At 33.1% G+C, this 15,105-nt stretch overlaps 1 protein-coding gene across 1 annotated transcript; it reads left to right on the top strand.

Annotated features, from left to right (window-relative positions):
- The first annotated feature begins 707 nt into the window (after positions 1-707).
- LOC129322316 (sucrose transport protein SUC3) lies at positions 708-8,066 on the top strand. Its single transcript, XM_054968581.1, has 14 exons — positions 708-1,233; positions 2,241-2,306; positions 2,904-3,002; positions 3,081-3,145; positions 3,245-3,329; positions 3,439-3,472; positions 3,673-3,772; positions 4,653-4,728; positions 5,006-5,362; positions 5,498-5,641; positions 5,806-6,039; positions 6,128-6,191; positions 6,286-6,329; positions 7,547-8,066. The coding sequence occupies exons 1-14, from the start codon at positions 934-936 to the stop codon at positions 7,715-7,717; spliced, it is 1,839 nt and encodes a 612-aa protein (XP_054824556.1). The 5' UTR covers positions 708-933; the 3' UTR covers positions 7,718-8,066.
- The last annotated feature ends 7,039 nt before the right edge of the window (positions 8,067-15,105 follow it).

Genomic DNA, 15,105 nt, shown 5'->3' with positions numbered 1-15,105 from the left:
CCCAAACCTCCTTTTCTCAGATCCAACGATCTTCATTTAGCCACGTGTCACAATCTTCTGTCATTTTCTTCCACAACAAGACTCCCTCGTTTTACAGTTTGAATTTTTAATTTTTCTTTGAAAACGAAAGTTTGACTATATACAGAATATTGAAATTCAGATAAACAAATCATTGATTAGTATTTTAATTAGTTTAATAAAATATCTTATTTTCATACCAATATAATTATGATTTAATTAAAAATTTGATTATTAATGTAAAATAATATTTATTAGATTTTTAGTACTTTGATATATACTAGAATGTTATCTTGGCATCTATAAACACAAAAAACATTCTGGCAAAAAAAAACTTTAAATTCTTATATTTTACTTATATTTTATTATTGGCTCCTATATTTTTTTTAATATTTTAATTCTCTCCAATTTTTTTAACATTTTATATCTCAAAAACAATGATATAACTTACAATATTAAAAAATAAAGATATAAGAATTTAAAATATTAAAAAAATACAGAAATTAATAATAAAATGTAAATAAAATATAAAAACTTAAAATTATATATTTTTTTTAAATGCGAGAGTGAAAAATTTCCAGGGCATGCGATCACTGCACTGTGTTTCGTGTAATTGGGCCCTTACGTCCGTAGCTGCCACGTAGACGGAGAAGCATAGCTCTTCGTATTGCGGCATTGTACCGAATTTGGCATTTCATCGGACTCATTTTCTTCGGCCCGCCTAAATTTGACCTCCGTCCTATTCTTCTTCTTCTGCGAGTCTTGTCTGCATCTGCCTGCAGCCCCTGACCTTCAAAGTGAACGATTCGATTTGCGGGGATTTAGCCTTAAAGCTGTCGTGGATGAATCTTGGCTGGCTTTTATAGGCATTGGGAACACGAGTTTCTGCGATTTTAACTAAGTCACGTACCGAGTATGGCGGGCAGGTCTGACTCAGTGTCGATCCGGGTTCCGTACAAGAACCTCCGGAAGGCGGAAATGGAATTGGTGGGGGTAGATGATATCCATCGTGGGATCGACCTTAATTCTCCAACTTCTCACTCTTCCGATTATGAGGTTCCCAATGGATCTTCAATTGACTCTCCTTCAGCTGCCACCCCCGCACCTTCTGGTAGGAATATCAGCTTGATAACTCTTGTTCTTTGTTGTACGGTTGCCGGGGGTGTTCAATTCGGATGGGCGTTGCAACTTTCTCTCTTGACTCCCTATATTCAGGTTCTTTTTCTTTTTATAGCGTGTTGGTGATTGGATTTGTTTTCATTACAAATTCGGTATATTGAAATTTGGAATGTCTATGTTAGCGGAATGTTTTGGACTGTTGACCTTGTAGCCTTGTCTACATAATTTATTCTGAAGTAATGAAATGCGACCATTTCAATTTTGAGGGGTTTTGAATTATCATCTGGAGATCTATGTGGGATCAGGGGTTGCCAATCTCAGAGAACTTTTGTTTCAGACTAATATGACCAATAATTTCCGTTTGAGTGTGACTATCTATCAACATGTTATGGTGGCTCATTGCCTTTGAGAACAGAATAAAGGCCGCTTAATTGGAACTTTAATTTGATACAGAAGGCATTTTAGACTTCCACATAAATAGGCTTCATGCTTAATAAATAAGGATTAGTCTGTGAAGAATAACATGAATAGGATTCATCTGTGTTAGAATGAGATACCTGTAATGTCTGACTGTAGTTGCTGCAACAAATATAGTAATACTTGCATTATATATGATGGATACGCCATGGTGAATTAAAGATTTGCGTTACCTTTGTTAGAAAAAAACAAAAAACAAAAAAAACAAAACCAAAAAAAAAAAAACAAAAAAGAGGAAAAAAAAAAGACAAGAAGTTTCATGTGAATAGAGGATTCTTTTGCATTCAGTATAATCAGTCTCAATGAGTGATTCACCTGGTTTTGGTTATTTTGTGAGCTAATCTTATACTGTGTTTGTCTATGCCTGGCTAATCCTTGTGAAATTACTTCTTCTCTTAACTGTGCCGCATTAGTCTATATTTGTGAACTATCATAAGCAGAGCTGCTACTGTGCCGTATTAATGTATTGAGATACGTGATGTGAAGAGGTAGTTTCTTTATTGAATCTTGTTGTTTAAAATCAGTGTTGGACATGATAACTCATAAGTTTGAGTTTCAAAAATTATTTATAATTATGCTGCTACATCTTTCTGATTAATTTTAAAATTTATTGTGGATTGGTGCAGACTCTGGGGATAGGACATGCGTTTTCTTCATTTATTTGGCTATGTGGCCCTATTACAGGCCTTGTGGTAGGTGATGGACCAGAGTGCACCTTTTTTAATCAGCATGGCATTTTATTTAAATAATTTTTATGTTTACCTGGTAACACCACTAAAGATATGTATTAAAACAGATTGTTTTGTATTTCTGCTTTCCATTTTAGCTTATCATGTTGCTGATATACACATCTCTCTCTCTCTCTCTCTGACACATGTGTGCTCGCACTTGCACAAGAATATTCCCTTGATGTCCTCCCAAAACTTGTTTCATCCAAACCTAAAGATGCAAGTGATATAAAAGCACACCCTTGAGAAATAAACTTGAAATCTCACTTTCTATTTCTCCAGTAAAATTTATACAAGCCTATAATTTTTCACTTTATTTCATTTAAATGATATTAATTAATTTGTTTGTCGATAGATTAGAACTTTTTGTCCCATTCCAATTCCTTTGTCAGGTTGATTTTGTTTAGTGTGCAGTAGCTCACTAATTTGAATTCTGAAGTTTTGTCTGTGGAACGCTGATGCCATGGTCCAGAGTCTAAAATAATTTAGGCTTGTTTGTCACTACTCCATATCATTTGTTAGCTTTAAATTTGAGTTCTTTCTTCACTTTCCTTATTATAGGTTCAACCCTGTGTTGGTATTTGGAGTGACAAGTGCACTTCAAAATATGGCAGAAGACGCCCATTTATTCTTGTTGGATCTCTCATGATTTCAGTTGCTGTAAGCATTTACAACTCTGATCCTCATTTTTCATTGCATTTTATATGAGCTAAATCAATTTTTTTTTTTTTTATGTAGGTGCTATTAATAGGGTTTTCTGCGGATATTGGATATGTGTTAGGGGACACAAGTGAGAGTTGCCGGTATTTTTAGCTTTTCTTTTTTGTTATTTTGTTTGGAAAAAATTTTCACTCGTTGACACATGTAGATATCAATGAATTTCATCTATCTTTAAATTTCAGAACATTTAAGGGGACCCGAACAAGGGCTGCTCTGGTATTTATTCTTGGGTTCTGGATGCTTGACCTTGCCAACAATACTGTGCAGGTAACTTAGTTAAATCAATTGTGTTTGCCTTTCTTTATATGGATGCCATCAAATGGGTATGAACTGAGCTTCTTTCTGCCCCCTTCCACCTTTACATTTTAATCTTTAGGGACCAGCTCGTGCACTTTTGGCTGATCTGTCAGGTAATGCTTGCTAATTTTCCCTTCTCTTGTACATTATTATTATTTTTTTTTTAAAGAAGGAAAAACTTTATCTATTTTGTTTGGGTTCTTGTGAGTTATGTTGGGGCATCTTGATTTTCATCTTTTATCAGTATTTAATAGAGTCTATACTTATTTCTATTATGGAAAAAACGTTATATATTGCTTTTGCTTTGATTTAGGTCCTGATCAACGCAATGTAGCAAATGCTATATTTTGCTCATGGATGGCAGCTGGAAATATTCTAGGATTTTCTGCTGGTGCTAGTGGAAAGTGGCACAAGTGAGACTGAGTAGATTTTTTACTTTTAACATTTTCTTAATATTTATTTACATTATGAGCAAAATCTGTTGCTTATGTTAATTAAATTCATTGTTTTAAGAAGCATCGCTTTTCTAACATTTTCTTACTTTACTGGTGGTATAATGATTTTGCAAAATGATTGTGAAAGAATGTGTTCTCAGATTAACATCAATGGCGTGAAGAAACTGGCATGAGGGATCTCAATTTAATACAATAAATGGATGCATGAAATAAATTCCAATTTGCAGGGATTGAAGGTTTTTATTGTTCTTGTGGCTGAGCCATGAATGCCAATGGTGGGGTACCTAACTGGGATAGGAAATCTTACCCTAAAGGCTAGCTATTAGGGTGGGAGAATTAACCCACTTAAATACCCTATTGGGCATATCATGCTACACAATATGAGGCTTAGTATCTCATATTACCAAGTCTCCATCAATTGGTCCTCCATTGATGGCGGGGTCGTGACGGCTAAATTCCATATTACTTAACTCAGTCTCTTATTGGTCAGAACCCTTAATGGGGAGCCATTTTCGGAACCACCACAACGAGACTCTAATACCAATTGACGGATACTTGAGTGGGATGGGAAACTCTACTTCAAAAGCTAGTTGTTGATGTAGAAAAAATAATCCACTTAAATACCCTATTAAGCATCCAATACTACTCAATGTGGGACTCAATATCCCATATGACCAAGTCTCCATCAGGCAGTAAATGTGAATTTCATCTTCTATGAAATGTTATATGCTTAGTGACATACTGAGATTGAAATTATAGTATATTTTTTGCTTATAGCTATTGATAGGCTTTCTACATTTCCTGCTGGTTAATTATTTGTGGTTCTTTACCCAACCAGATGGTTTCCTTTCCTGATGAGTAGAGCTTGCTGTGAAGCCTGTGGCAACCTCAAGGCAGCATTTCTTATAGCTGTGGTGGGTTTATACTAAGAAGCCTCTTCATCGCACCTTCTTGTAGTTGTTCATAGGCTTGAATAGTCCTATATTTGTTGGACATTAACTGACAATCCACATACCATTATGTCTAATTATTTTGTTCCTCTGTTTACTATTTGGTAACTGGTTTTTCCTTGTTGCTGCTTCATCTAAACTGGTCTTGGTCTTGATTGGCCGGCAGATTTATCAAGTTCTATTTTCTCATGCATAGTACTTAACATGACTGTTGGTTGATATATCATTCCATTATCTGCAGGTTTTCCTGACATTTTGCACACTTGTTACCTTGTATTTTGCTGATGAGGTACCTCTTACTGTGAGTCAACGTCATCACTTATCAGATTCAGCTCCATTGTTGGATGATCAGCAACAAATTGGCTTTGAATTTTCCAAATCTAAGCCTGCTATACCTGTTATGGATGACATAAATGGCAAGGCTACTGAGGATAACTCTGAGAGGAATGTAAATATAAAGAATGAGAAATTAAAAGCTGGAGAACATAATGAAAATATCATGGATGGGCCTGGAGCAGTGTTGGTGAACTTCTTGACCAGTATAAGGCATTTGCCACCTGCAATGCATTCTGTGCTTATAGTCATGACTCTCACTTGGGTATGCAGCATCGTTCTCATTTGCTAAGCATTCTTATAATGTCTTACTTTTTGTGTGTTCTCAAGTTAATTGTAAGGCTGATTCTTCTGGTTGAGATCCTCCTTATTTTAATTAAAATTACATTTTTACATGCAGATGTCATGGTTCCCCTTCTTTTTGTTTGATACAGACTGGATGGGAAGAGAAGTTTTCCATGGGGATCCTAAGGGGAACCCCTCTGAAGTAGATTTTTATGATCAAGGTGTTAGAGAAGGTGCATTTGGTTTGCTATTGAATTCTGTAAGAACTCTAGATGAACAGCTTAGTTTTGAATTTTAAATAAAAATGTTCTATGTACTTTATCGTGGATATACAGAGATGATTTATTTTCTTTCTGTTACTTTTGAATTTTCTGTTTTACCCCTTTCAAATAATTAGCAAGCTGAAATTTAACTTATTTATAGGTCGTGCTTGGAATCACCTCTTTCTTAATTGAACCAATGTGCAAGTGGATGGGTGCCAGACTAGTATGGGCACTGAGCAATTTTGTTGTCTTTGCTTGCATGGCTGGTACTGCTATAATTAGTCTGATTTCCATCCGAGACTATTCTGAAGGGATAGAACATGTACTTGGAGCAAATGAAACTATCAAGAATGCTTCCTTGGTTGTGTTTATTCTTCTCGGGTTTCCTCTTGCAGTAAGTACAAGGGGTTTCGGCATTATCATTTTCAGTTCCATTAATGTCTATGAAGTTCATGATAGCATAACTTGTCTTTCTGTGGCAGATCACCTATAGTGTTCCTTTTGCTGTCACAGCAGAATTGACTGCTAATTCAGGAGGTGGCCAAGGTTAGTGGTAATTGTAGATATCTCCGACTCAACATACTGCATTTGTTTTTGTTTGTCAAAATTTTTGTTCTAAAGAGTCTGCGTGACGGTGCAGGATTGGCTATAGGAGTTCTAAATCTCGCTATTGTTTTTCCACAGGTAATTTAATTGATTATTGTCACATGTTGCCTATTAGTCTGCCTTTTTTAAGGGACTAAATGCTTCTGAAGCAGCAATAGTATATTGTTTTTAACTTGTCTTTCGTGAGCTTTACTGGGTATATCCTATTGTGTTTTTCTGCTGCAATGCTGGTTATTTATAAATCAGTCTGTCTTTCTGTTCTATGCCATTAGTATATTTTCCTTTCTAGAGAATGGAGCTCATACCTAATATGTTTGCGTAATTTAACAATTTGAATATTTACAGGAAGTATAAAACAATTTCGGGACTGGAGTGGGAAAAGAAAATTGGGGTTTAATGATATGAATTTGATGTTTTATTTTGATTATTTAATTAATATTTAGTTATTTTGTATCAACCTTTGTTGAAAAGTCATGATTATGATGGAAAGTCTTCTTTTAGCTGCATGGATTTCTTTTAGAAAACTGGTTCCTTCTATAAAAGAATGACCAGAACTTGTTGTAACAGGCTAACTAAATCGTACATGTTAAGTGCTTGAATAGTTATAGTGGATTATTTTGGGCCAAAGGGGGACCTAATGGAATTTTCCTTGTATATTTTGAACACTTTCTTTTCCTCCGATTTCCTGCTAGTTTAATATTCAAATTACTTTATATCTGTAATATCTGCTTGCAATTTGCAGCCTTGCGGCTTGTCAATTGATCTTTATATATGCACTATTAAAATTATTTTATATATGTGGTATCTGTATGCAATAGTTGGCCGTTGTTTATTTAACCTCCCTAACTAGTGGCATTGAGATAAATTTTAGGTAGAATTACAACTAGGTCCAACACGGGAAATTAATTACTGTAAGGTTTATTGACAACTGAACTAGACTGCATTGACAACCAGTGGCGTCAAGATAAATTTTAGGTAGAATTACAATTAGGTCTGACACGGGAAATTAATTAATGCAAGGTTTATTGACAACTGAACTAAACTGCATTGACAGTTTAGTTCAGTTGTCAATAGAATGCTGTTTAATTCAGTTGTCAATAGACCTTCCAGTAATTAATTTCCTTGTGTGAGACTTTAATGTCATTCTCCTTAAATTTTACGCCATTTCTCGTTCTTGATCCCAAAGGCTTGGTTGATGATAGAGTACCATGGTGTTGTGCAATATATATAGTTGACCTCACCTAGTGGGATAAGGATTATTGTTGTTCCTAATTTGAGATTGTTCATATTTGTAGATGATTATATCCCTAGGTGCCGGTCCATGGGATGCTCTCTTTGGTGGAGGCAATATACCTGCCTTTGTTTTGGCTTCCGCTTGTGCTCTGGCTGGTGGTGTAATTGCAACTCTTAAACTTCCAAATCTTTCTAGTAGTTCCTTCCAGTCATCAGGATTACATTTTGGCTAATGGTTGGGAGATCTAACTTTACGACAACATGTTTAACCTTTACATGGTCATCGTCGGCAATTAGACGAACATGTGAAGTATAGAGAGCAGGTGCATGCGGCGATGATGTGTGATGTTTCGTTCATTATTCAGAGAATGCTGCATCTCACATTCAAATTCATTCATTTTTTCCCTCCCACTTCATTGTGGGTGCCTGTATTTTGTATGTAATGTAAACCGACAACATAATTGAAAGTTATAGGTGCATATAATGATAAATTTTGTAGTCAGTCCTATTCAGTCCAAGAGTCATTATAAATGCTGATTTCCTTGTTTTGAGATATAATATAGTGTTTGTTGCGATCCTAAATCCAGTTTTATTCATCCCCGTTTGATCCTGAAATTAACCAGGTGGATATGCAGTTTTTCAGGTTTATAACATACAAACTTTATTCTTAGGATGTGAAGCAAATATTCATGGGAGAGGGAGAGTTAGTTTTAAAAGGGAAGACTGATAACAATTAGATCCCTAATAAAATTTTATGAAAAATAAATTGCAAATATAAATTTAAATAATTGCAAATTTAGGAATTTTAATTGTAAATAACATTTAAAATCAAAATTTAATAATTATATTGTAATTGTGTTATTGTTTATAACTGTTTGAAATAATAAGTCTAATTTATTTTTTTTAGAAAAATATGTCGGGAATTTATTTGTCATTCATTTATTATTTTAAAATTTTACTGTCATTCTTTCAATGTGGAAATTGCAATGGAATGGCAATAATGGACTCTTGACTACTGCTTGGTTAGGCAATGAAAGAGAATGCATCATTGGTAAGAAATTGTGAAAGATTCAGTATAACTGCAGGCCAATTGATTTAATTAAGTGACTCATATTTGATAGTTTTAAGAAGTAAATATTAATATGTATAATTAAAATTTAATTTAAATGGTCTATATTGCAACAAAAGTGCCATGGAGAGACTGTTTTTTCGTACAAAGGAAAGGGCTTGGCCCAATAAAAAAACCAAACGAACTAGACCAAGGGGGGTTGACATTCCATAGTCTTTCTGCTTTGAGAATCTCAATAATTGAGGGGTCATATCATATGTAGCAGACTATTAGATACCACCTTTAGCTAGATCATCAACAACACTGTTTTTTTGTCTTTTGTTTTTTAAATACATGGCCACAAGAAGCTGTACAGAAAGAGTAATATCTAGTCAGATCTAATGCCAAGAGGCTTCTATAATCTTGTGGGGGTTCATTTAAGATTGTAATATTAAAGTTGTTAGGTATTGTCTGGTGGGCCAAGAAACCAGCACATTTATTTTCTTTTTTTATGAACATAATTAAAGATAACCACCCAATCCCTTATAGTGAGATATCTAATTTTCTTAATAATGTCAGATAATAGATCACTTTCAGAGTAGCTGTGGCTAATGAGAGACAACACCTCCATCAAGTCAGAGTAGAGATTAAGTTTGGATAATTTCTATTTTCAGTAAAGGTTAAGTCCTTTGAAAATTTCATTGCCCTCTCAAAAGGCTTTTGATTTGAAGAAGTACCAGACTACAACTCTGCACATTCATGTCCTTGTTCAAGTTTTCAACAAACATATTAGAATCTGCCTCTCACATGATGTTTTTGCAGCCCAGATCCCATGCAATCCTTTCCCCTTCAACATAGCCCATTATTTTGTGCTTATGAACTAGACCTACCCAACTTAGTGAGGGAAGCCCATTATCCAATCACCTCTCTCATCTTGTGGCACCTCTCTGCATCACCAAACTTGTAAGTTGTAACATCCTAAATTATTATTTTTAGAGTTCATTAAAGCCTAAAAAAACTAATCATTTAGTCACTAAATTGTAAATGGTAAAATTTAAGAATTGAATTATAATTAAGTTAAAACTTCAGCGACTGAGTTACAACGAATTTAAAAAATAAAATTATAAAGATTAAAATTAGGATTAAAAGGGACCAACATAATTTTAATCCTTATAATTTTATTTTTAAAAAATATAAAAATTAATATTTAAGTAGTTGAAACTATATTGACTGAATTACAAGAAGCAAAGTTCAAGGACTGAATTATAATCGAGTCAAAATTTTAGAAATTGAGTTACAATGAATCAAAATTCAGGGATCTAGTTACAACTGAGTCCAAAGTACAGAAACTAAATGATTAATTTTTTCTTAAAGTTAATAATATTTTAAGGGTGCTTAGGGATATTTAAATACATTAGAAAATTAAGGTTGATTAAGGCATGGAAGAAGTAAAAAATGAGCTGTCTTGTAATTAAAAATTTTCAAAGGGCAAATAATAATATTTTTAAGTATTTTGTTTTGTAACAGAAAGTAAACTATTCAAGTTTATTAATTATGAATTTTTGAAGTTACGTCTATCCGCCACGATGTATGAAAAATAGAGTGTTTTGCTAGGGTTTTAGCATTCTAACACATTGGAAACATTTTTTAGACTCCAAATAATCTAGGTAATCATTTATATTCCTCTCCATCTTTCCAATATTGATTTTTAGCTAAATTTTCAAATGGGTTTTAGGAGTTTTTAGAATTTTGGATTTTTTTTAATCAGTTTATTTGAGGCTTTTAATCATTGGGCTAGTGATTTCTTGAAGGTTTTCTACAATGCTTATTATTTATGGCAAAACTCTTGGTTTAACTTGTGGGTTTTAGATGATTTTGAAATTGAATAATGATTTTAGTGATATAAATGATTTAAATAAGTTATGTTATAACGGAAGGGCATTGGTTATTGTGAAAATGGATACAAAGAGTTTGAAGGATTTGATCCTCTAGAATTAATAGATTGATTATGTAAATCGTATATTGATGGGAAATTATTGTGACACAAGTAGATTGACAAATGTTGTGGTGTTTAGGCAAGAGGACTTATGAGTTCAAGTCTTGTAATCGAGAACTTGAGGTAACCACGTACAATTTACAATGTATGCTTCATTATGTATTTGCGAGTATTTTATTATGATAATGGATGGTATAATTTCACATGAAGGCATAATTATTTGAATTATGTTATCAAGATTTCTCAAAACTTTGTTTGTTGAGCGGGGAGTTTTGTATTAAAATAATATTTGCTGAGGAATTGAAGTATGTCACGATTGTTGGAATCTCTGTCAAATATTTCTTGAGTATGAATATTGTTTTCCATGATTTGACATGATCACATCAGTATAAGAGTGAGAGTTCATTTGAAGGGAATGCTTAAAATCCACATGATACTACCAGCATCGTGGCTAGCTCTAGTGTGTGGCTCATTGCCTTGTATTACCATTTTTCTACAGGAATTGGTATGGGTCAGGTATATTCTTATAGTATTGTCTTCCTCTCAGGGAATTCGTATATGTCGGGCATATAACACCGCTTAATTTGAATAGGGGGTGTTGAACCATGTGTTTTAACTGTTACAAAATTAAGAAAAAAATGTTTGTTATTTATGCATATCGAGATGTTATCATCTTAAGTGGTGAAACTTCAAGGGCTTGAAGAGTAAGAGAAGGCTTAGCTTTAATAACTTTAATTGTTTTAACTTCTCTTAAAATTAAATGTGGAAACTATTTAAGAGTAAAATTCACTTTGCATGGTAAGAATACATGATATTAGATTTTGTAATAGGCTCACATGTCTTAGAACTTTATTGTTAAACTCTCAAAATGCATTTAGTGTTCAAAGTGTGATTCATTCTTATTTGGGTATATACACACATGTAATACTCGAATAACAAGATATAACAATCGGATAACAAATTGTGAGGTTTCTCTTATTAATTCATAATTAAACTCAAGTCATGGTAATCATAGGACATCTAATTAGATTATCAAGTTGTAATTTTGCCAAATAAGGATCTCAAGTTTTTATCTTTAGAAATTGACTAAACATCCTTTAATAAATGTTGAATTATAAAACAATATTATTATAAAGTATGAAATATCTTTTGGGAGTCAAAGAAGTCAAAATCAGTTGAAAAACGTTAAGGAATGAAAAACATAATGACGCATTATGGCATGTGTACATGCACCATAGTTGTCCCTTTTTGTGTCACGCGTTGCGACATGTTGTACATTATTAAAAAGCATTCTACTATCAATTGACAGTATTCAGGGGTAACTTCCAATGTGCCCGATTTCTTTGTTCGATGTCCGAATGAAATGATTTAGGTATTCACATAAAGTTCTTTTCACAAACTAGCTAATGGTATGAATTTTACTTCCCAATCATTTCACAGAAGAAAGATGGACACCAAATACATTTTCACAACTTTTTATACTATTCATAACTAGAGAGTGTTCAAAACCCCATATATGTGCCAAAAGTTACCACTAACACCATAACACGCTTAATAGACTTAGGACCACCCATACAATATACCACATGCATATAATCTCAATAATTCCCTATTTTCACTCCTCAACCCCTGTAATATCAAAAATAGAAGGGGAAGGTGCTAGTATTGCATAAATTATTTAATTTTAAACATAGCAATATGTCAATTTTCCTACACTAACACTAGTATTTTGGTCTTATTAGCATCATTCAACCATTTAACAATAATCTCAAGGCATTAAATACAACATGTATCATAATTAAACACATAGTGCAAGTGTAAAACAAAAATACATTTCCTGATTGGCAATACTCTGACTATCACACAAAATAAATGAGATTAGAGGCTTTATAGTAGGAACACTAGATTCCTAAGCCTTTGGAGTCTTTTTCCCTTTCACACCTAAGCTAGAGTTTATAAAATATTGAAAGAGAGGGGTGATACAACCACTCAATAACCAAAGTATGTCTATCCTATACAACTATATATCAATTGACAAAAACATATGAATAATAATTAAATATTCAAATGTATGCAATCATAAATATCACAATTTCATAGTTTAGCTTATTCTCATTTTTCATAAATCAAATCATAAGGCATATTGCTACAACACAGACAATCATGTGACAATGGCCCAAACCACAATCTTAGTGCACATTACCATGATACTAAAAAATCATGTGACAATGGCACAACCTTTATCACGACTTCCCATAAATTTATCAACATGTAACATGTTAGATAAAAGTATGTATGATTAATTCTTCTTTATATCTTCCTATGGATAATAGTGATAATTAGTACCTGTGGTCATTTTGTAAATTGACTAATAGTGCTAATTTGTATAGATTGACATGCTATGTGTGTGGTTTGGTGTTTGGGAAGTGAATGTGATGCTTAGTGATCAAAAGAATACCACAATGTTTTACATGTGTCATGATTTTTTGCATAATAAATGACTTTCCTGCATATAAAAACTTGTTCGGGTATAGTGTGAAGGGGCATAAAGCATGTCATATTTGTGAAGAGTATGAAAATAAAATGGTTTGCCTTAGTTATAGGAGATTTCTTGATTGGTACCACCCTTATTACAGATTGAAAAAAGCTTTTAATAGCTCGTAAGAGTATGAATTTGCTCCCAAAGTATTAATTGGGGAGAAAATTTACTAATGGGTGGAGATGATTAATGTAACCTTTGATAAAAATCAAAAGACTATAAGTAAGAAGAATTTATGAAAAAAGAAGTCTATTTTCTTTGATCTTTCATGTTGGCGGTGTCTTGATGTAAGACATTGCCTTGTTTAATGCATGTGACGAAAAATACTTGTAATAGTCTTATAGGAACACTTCTACATATTTATGGAAAGACTAAAGATGGGATAAATGTTAGATTAGATTTAGCAAAGATGGAAATAAAAGAGTGATTACTTGCACGACAAGAAGAGGGAAAAAGGATTATCTACTCCTCTTGGCCTACACACTTTAGAAAAGGAGAAAGCAAGTTGCTGTGGGTGTTTACATGGCATCAAAGTGCCCTAATGATATTCTTTAATGTGAGAAATCTTGTGTCAATGAAATATTTAAAATTAATAGGTTTGAAGTCTTATGATTGTCATGTATTGATGCAACAACTGTTACTGATGCCTATTCATGGCATATTAAAATATCAAGTAAGGGATACAATTACAAGGTTGTGTAGTTTCTTCAATTTTATTTGTAGCAAAGTTATTGACCTTGATAAGTTAGATGAATTGGCAAATGAAGGTTATACCATTTTGTGCTAACTAGAGATGTATTTTCCTTTGATTTTTTTTAATATTATGGTACATTTAATTGTTCACTTAGAGAGGAAAGTAAGGCTCTACAGTCTTGCTTATCTTAGGTGAATGTATCCATTTAAGCATTACATGAAAATATTAAAGGGGTATTCAAAGAATTCATATAATCCTAAAGCCTCAATTGGTGAAAGATTTATTGCTGAAGAGGCTGTTGAATTTTATATCAACTACCTAAATAGGGTAAAGACTATTAGAGTTCCTAAATCTTGTTATAAGGGGACTAGTCTCGCTGGTAAGGGAACACAAGGAATTAGAGTAAAGAGTATGTGTTGTGAAGAGGTATTGCAAGCTCATCTTTATATCTTAAATAACATGAAAGAAGTCCAGTGTTACTTAGATGCCCATAAGAAGATGTTAAAGGAAAACAATCCAAAAAAGAACGATATGTAGCTACCAAATGAGTACAAGAAGATATTCGGCTAGTGGTTTAAGTAAAAGGTTCGTAACAAGCCTAATGTGTTTGATATGATCAAATGGTTAGTTGATAGATCTCATTTTGAGATGGTATGTTATGATGGGTTTGACATAAATGGGTATTCATTCTTTATGAAAGCCCAAGATGAAAAAAAAAATACTATGCAAAATAGTAGAGTGATAGTAGTGGCTGAAGTTAGCATTTTTCTAATTTGAAAGATATGAACTCAAATTAGGCACCTATGGCCTGTTGTGGAATTATTGAAGAGATTTGGGAGCACAAAATTTAAAACTGTCATTTTCAAATGTAAGTGGGCCCATAAGAGTGGCATCCAAATAGACAAGATTATTGAATTTTCTCTAATGGATCTCAATAGGATGTGTCACACTGATGAGCCCTTCATTTTAACAAATCAAGCAAAATAGATATTTTATGTGACTAATCCAACAAATAAATGATTGTCTATTGTTCTTCAAGGCAAAAGATAAACTTTTGAAGCAGATAGTTATGATGTCTCTATTTTTTATCTTGATGAGACCCCACCTTTCATAACAAATCCACTTCAATCAAGTGAAGTGGATGAGATAGATAATGAATATGCTGTCATAAATAATCATTGTAAAAGAATTTGGGAGAATGAATAAAGTAATATTTTTTATTTTGTTTATATTTGTTCTTGCTTTTACTTATATTTTTATATTTCTAATCCATCTATATCACACTGTTGTTTCCATTAAGCATTTGGAGGGTTTTGGAGGAGGTAGTACTACTAATTCACATGG

This window comes from Prosopis cineraria, unplaced genomic scaffold (genome assembly GCF_029017545.1).
Source record: "Prosopis cineraria cultivar Desert tree isolate PC_DT_omini unplaced genomic scaffold, ASM2901754v1 PC10, whole genome shotgun sequence".
In the NCBI taxonomy this organism is placed as follows: domain Eukaryota; kingdom Viridiplantae; phylum Streptophyta; class Magnoliopsida; order Fabales; family Fabaceae; genus Prosopis; species Prosopis cineraria.
The sequence above is the reverse complement of the archived record's forward strand: the minus strand, read 5'-3'. Positions and strand labels throughout refer to the sequence as shown.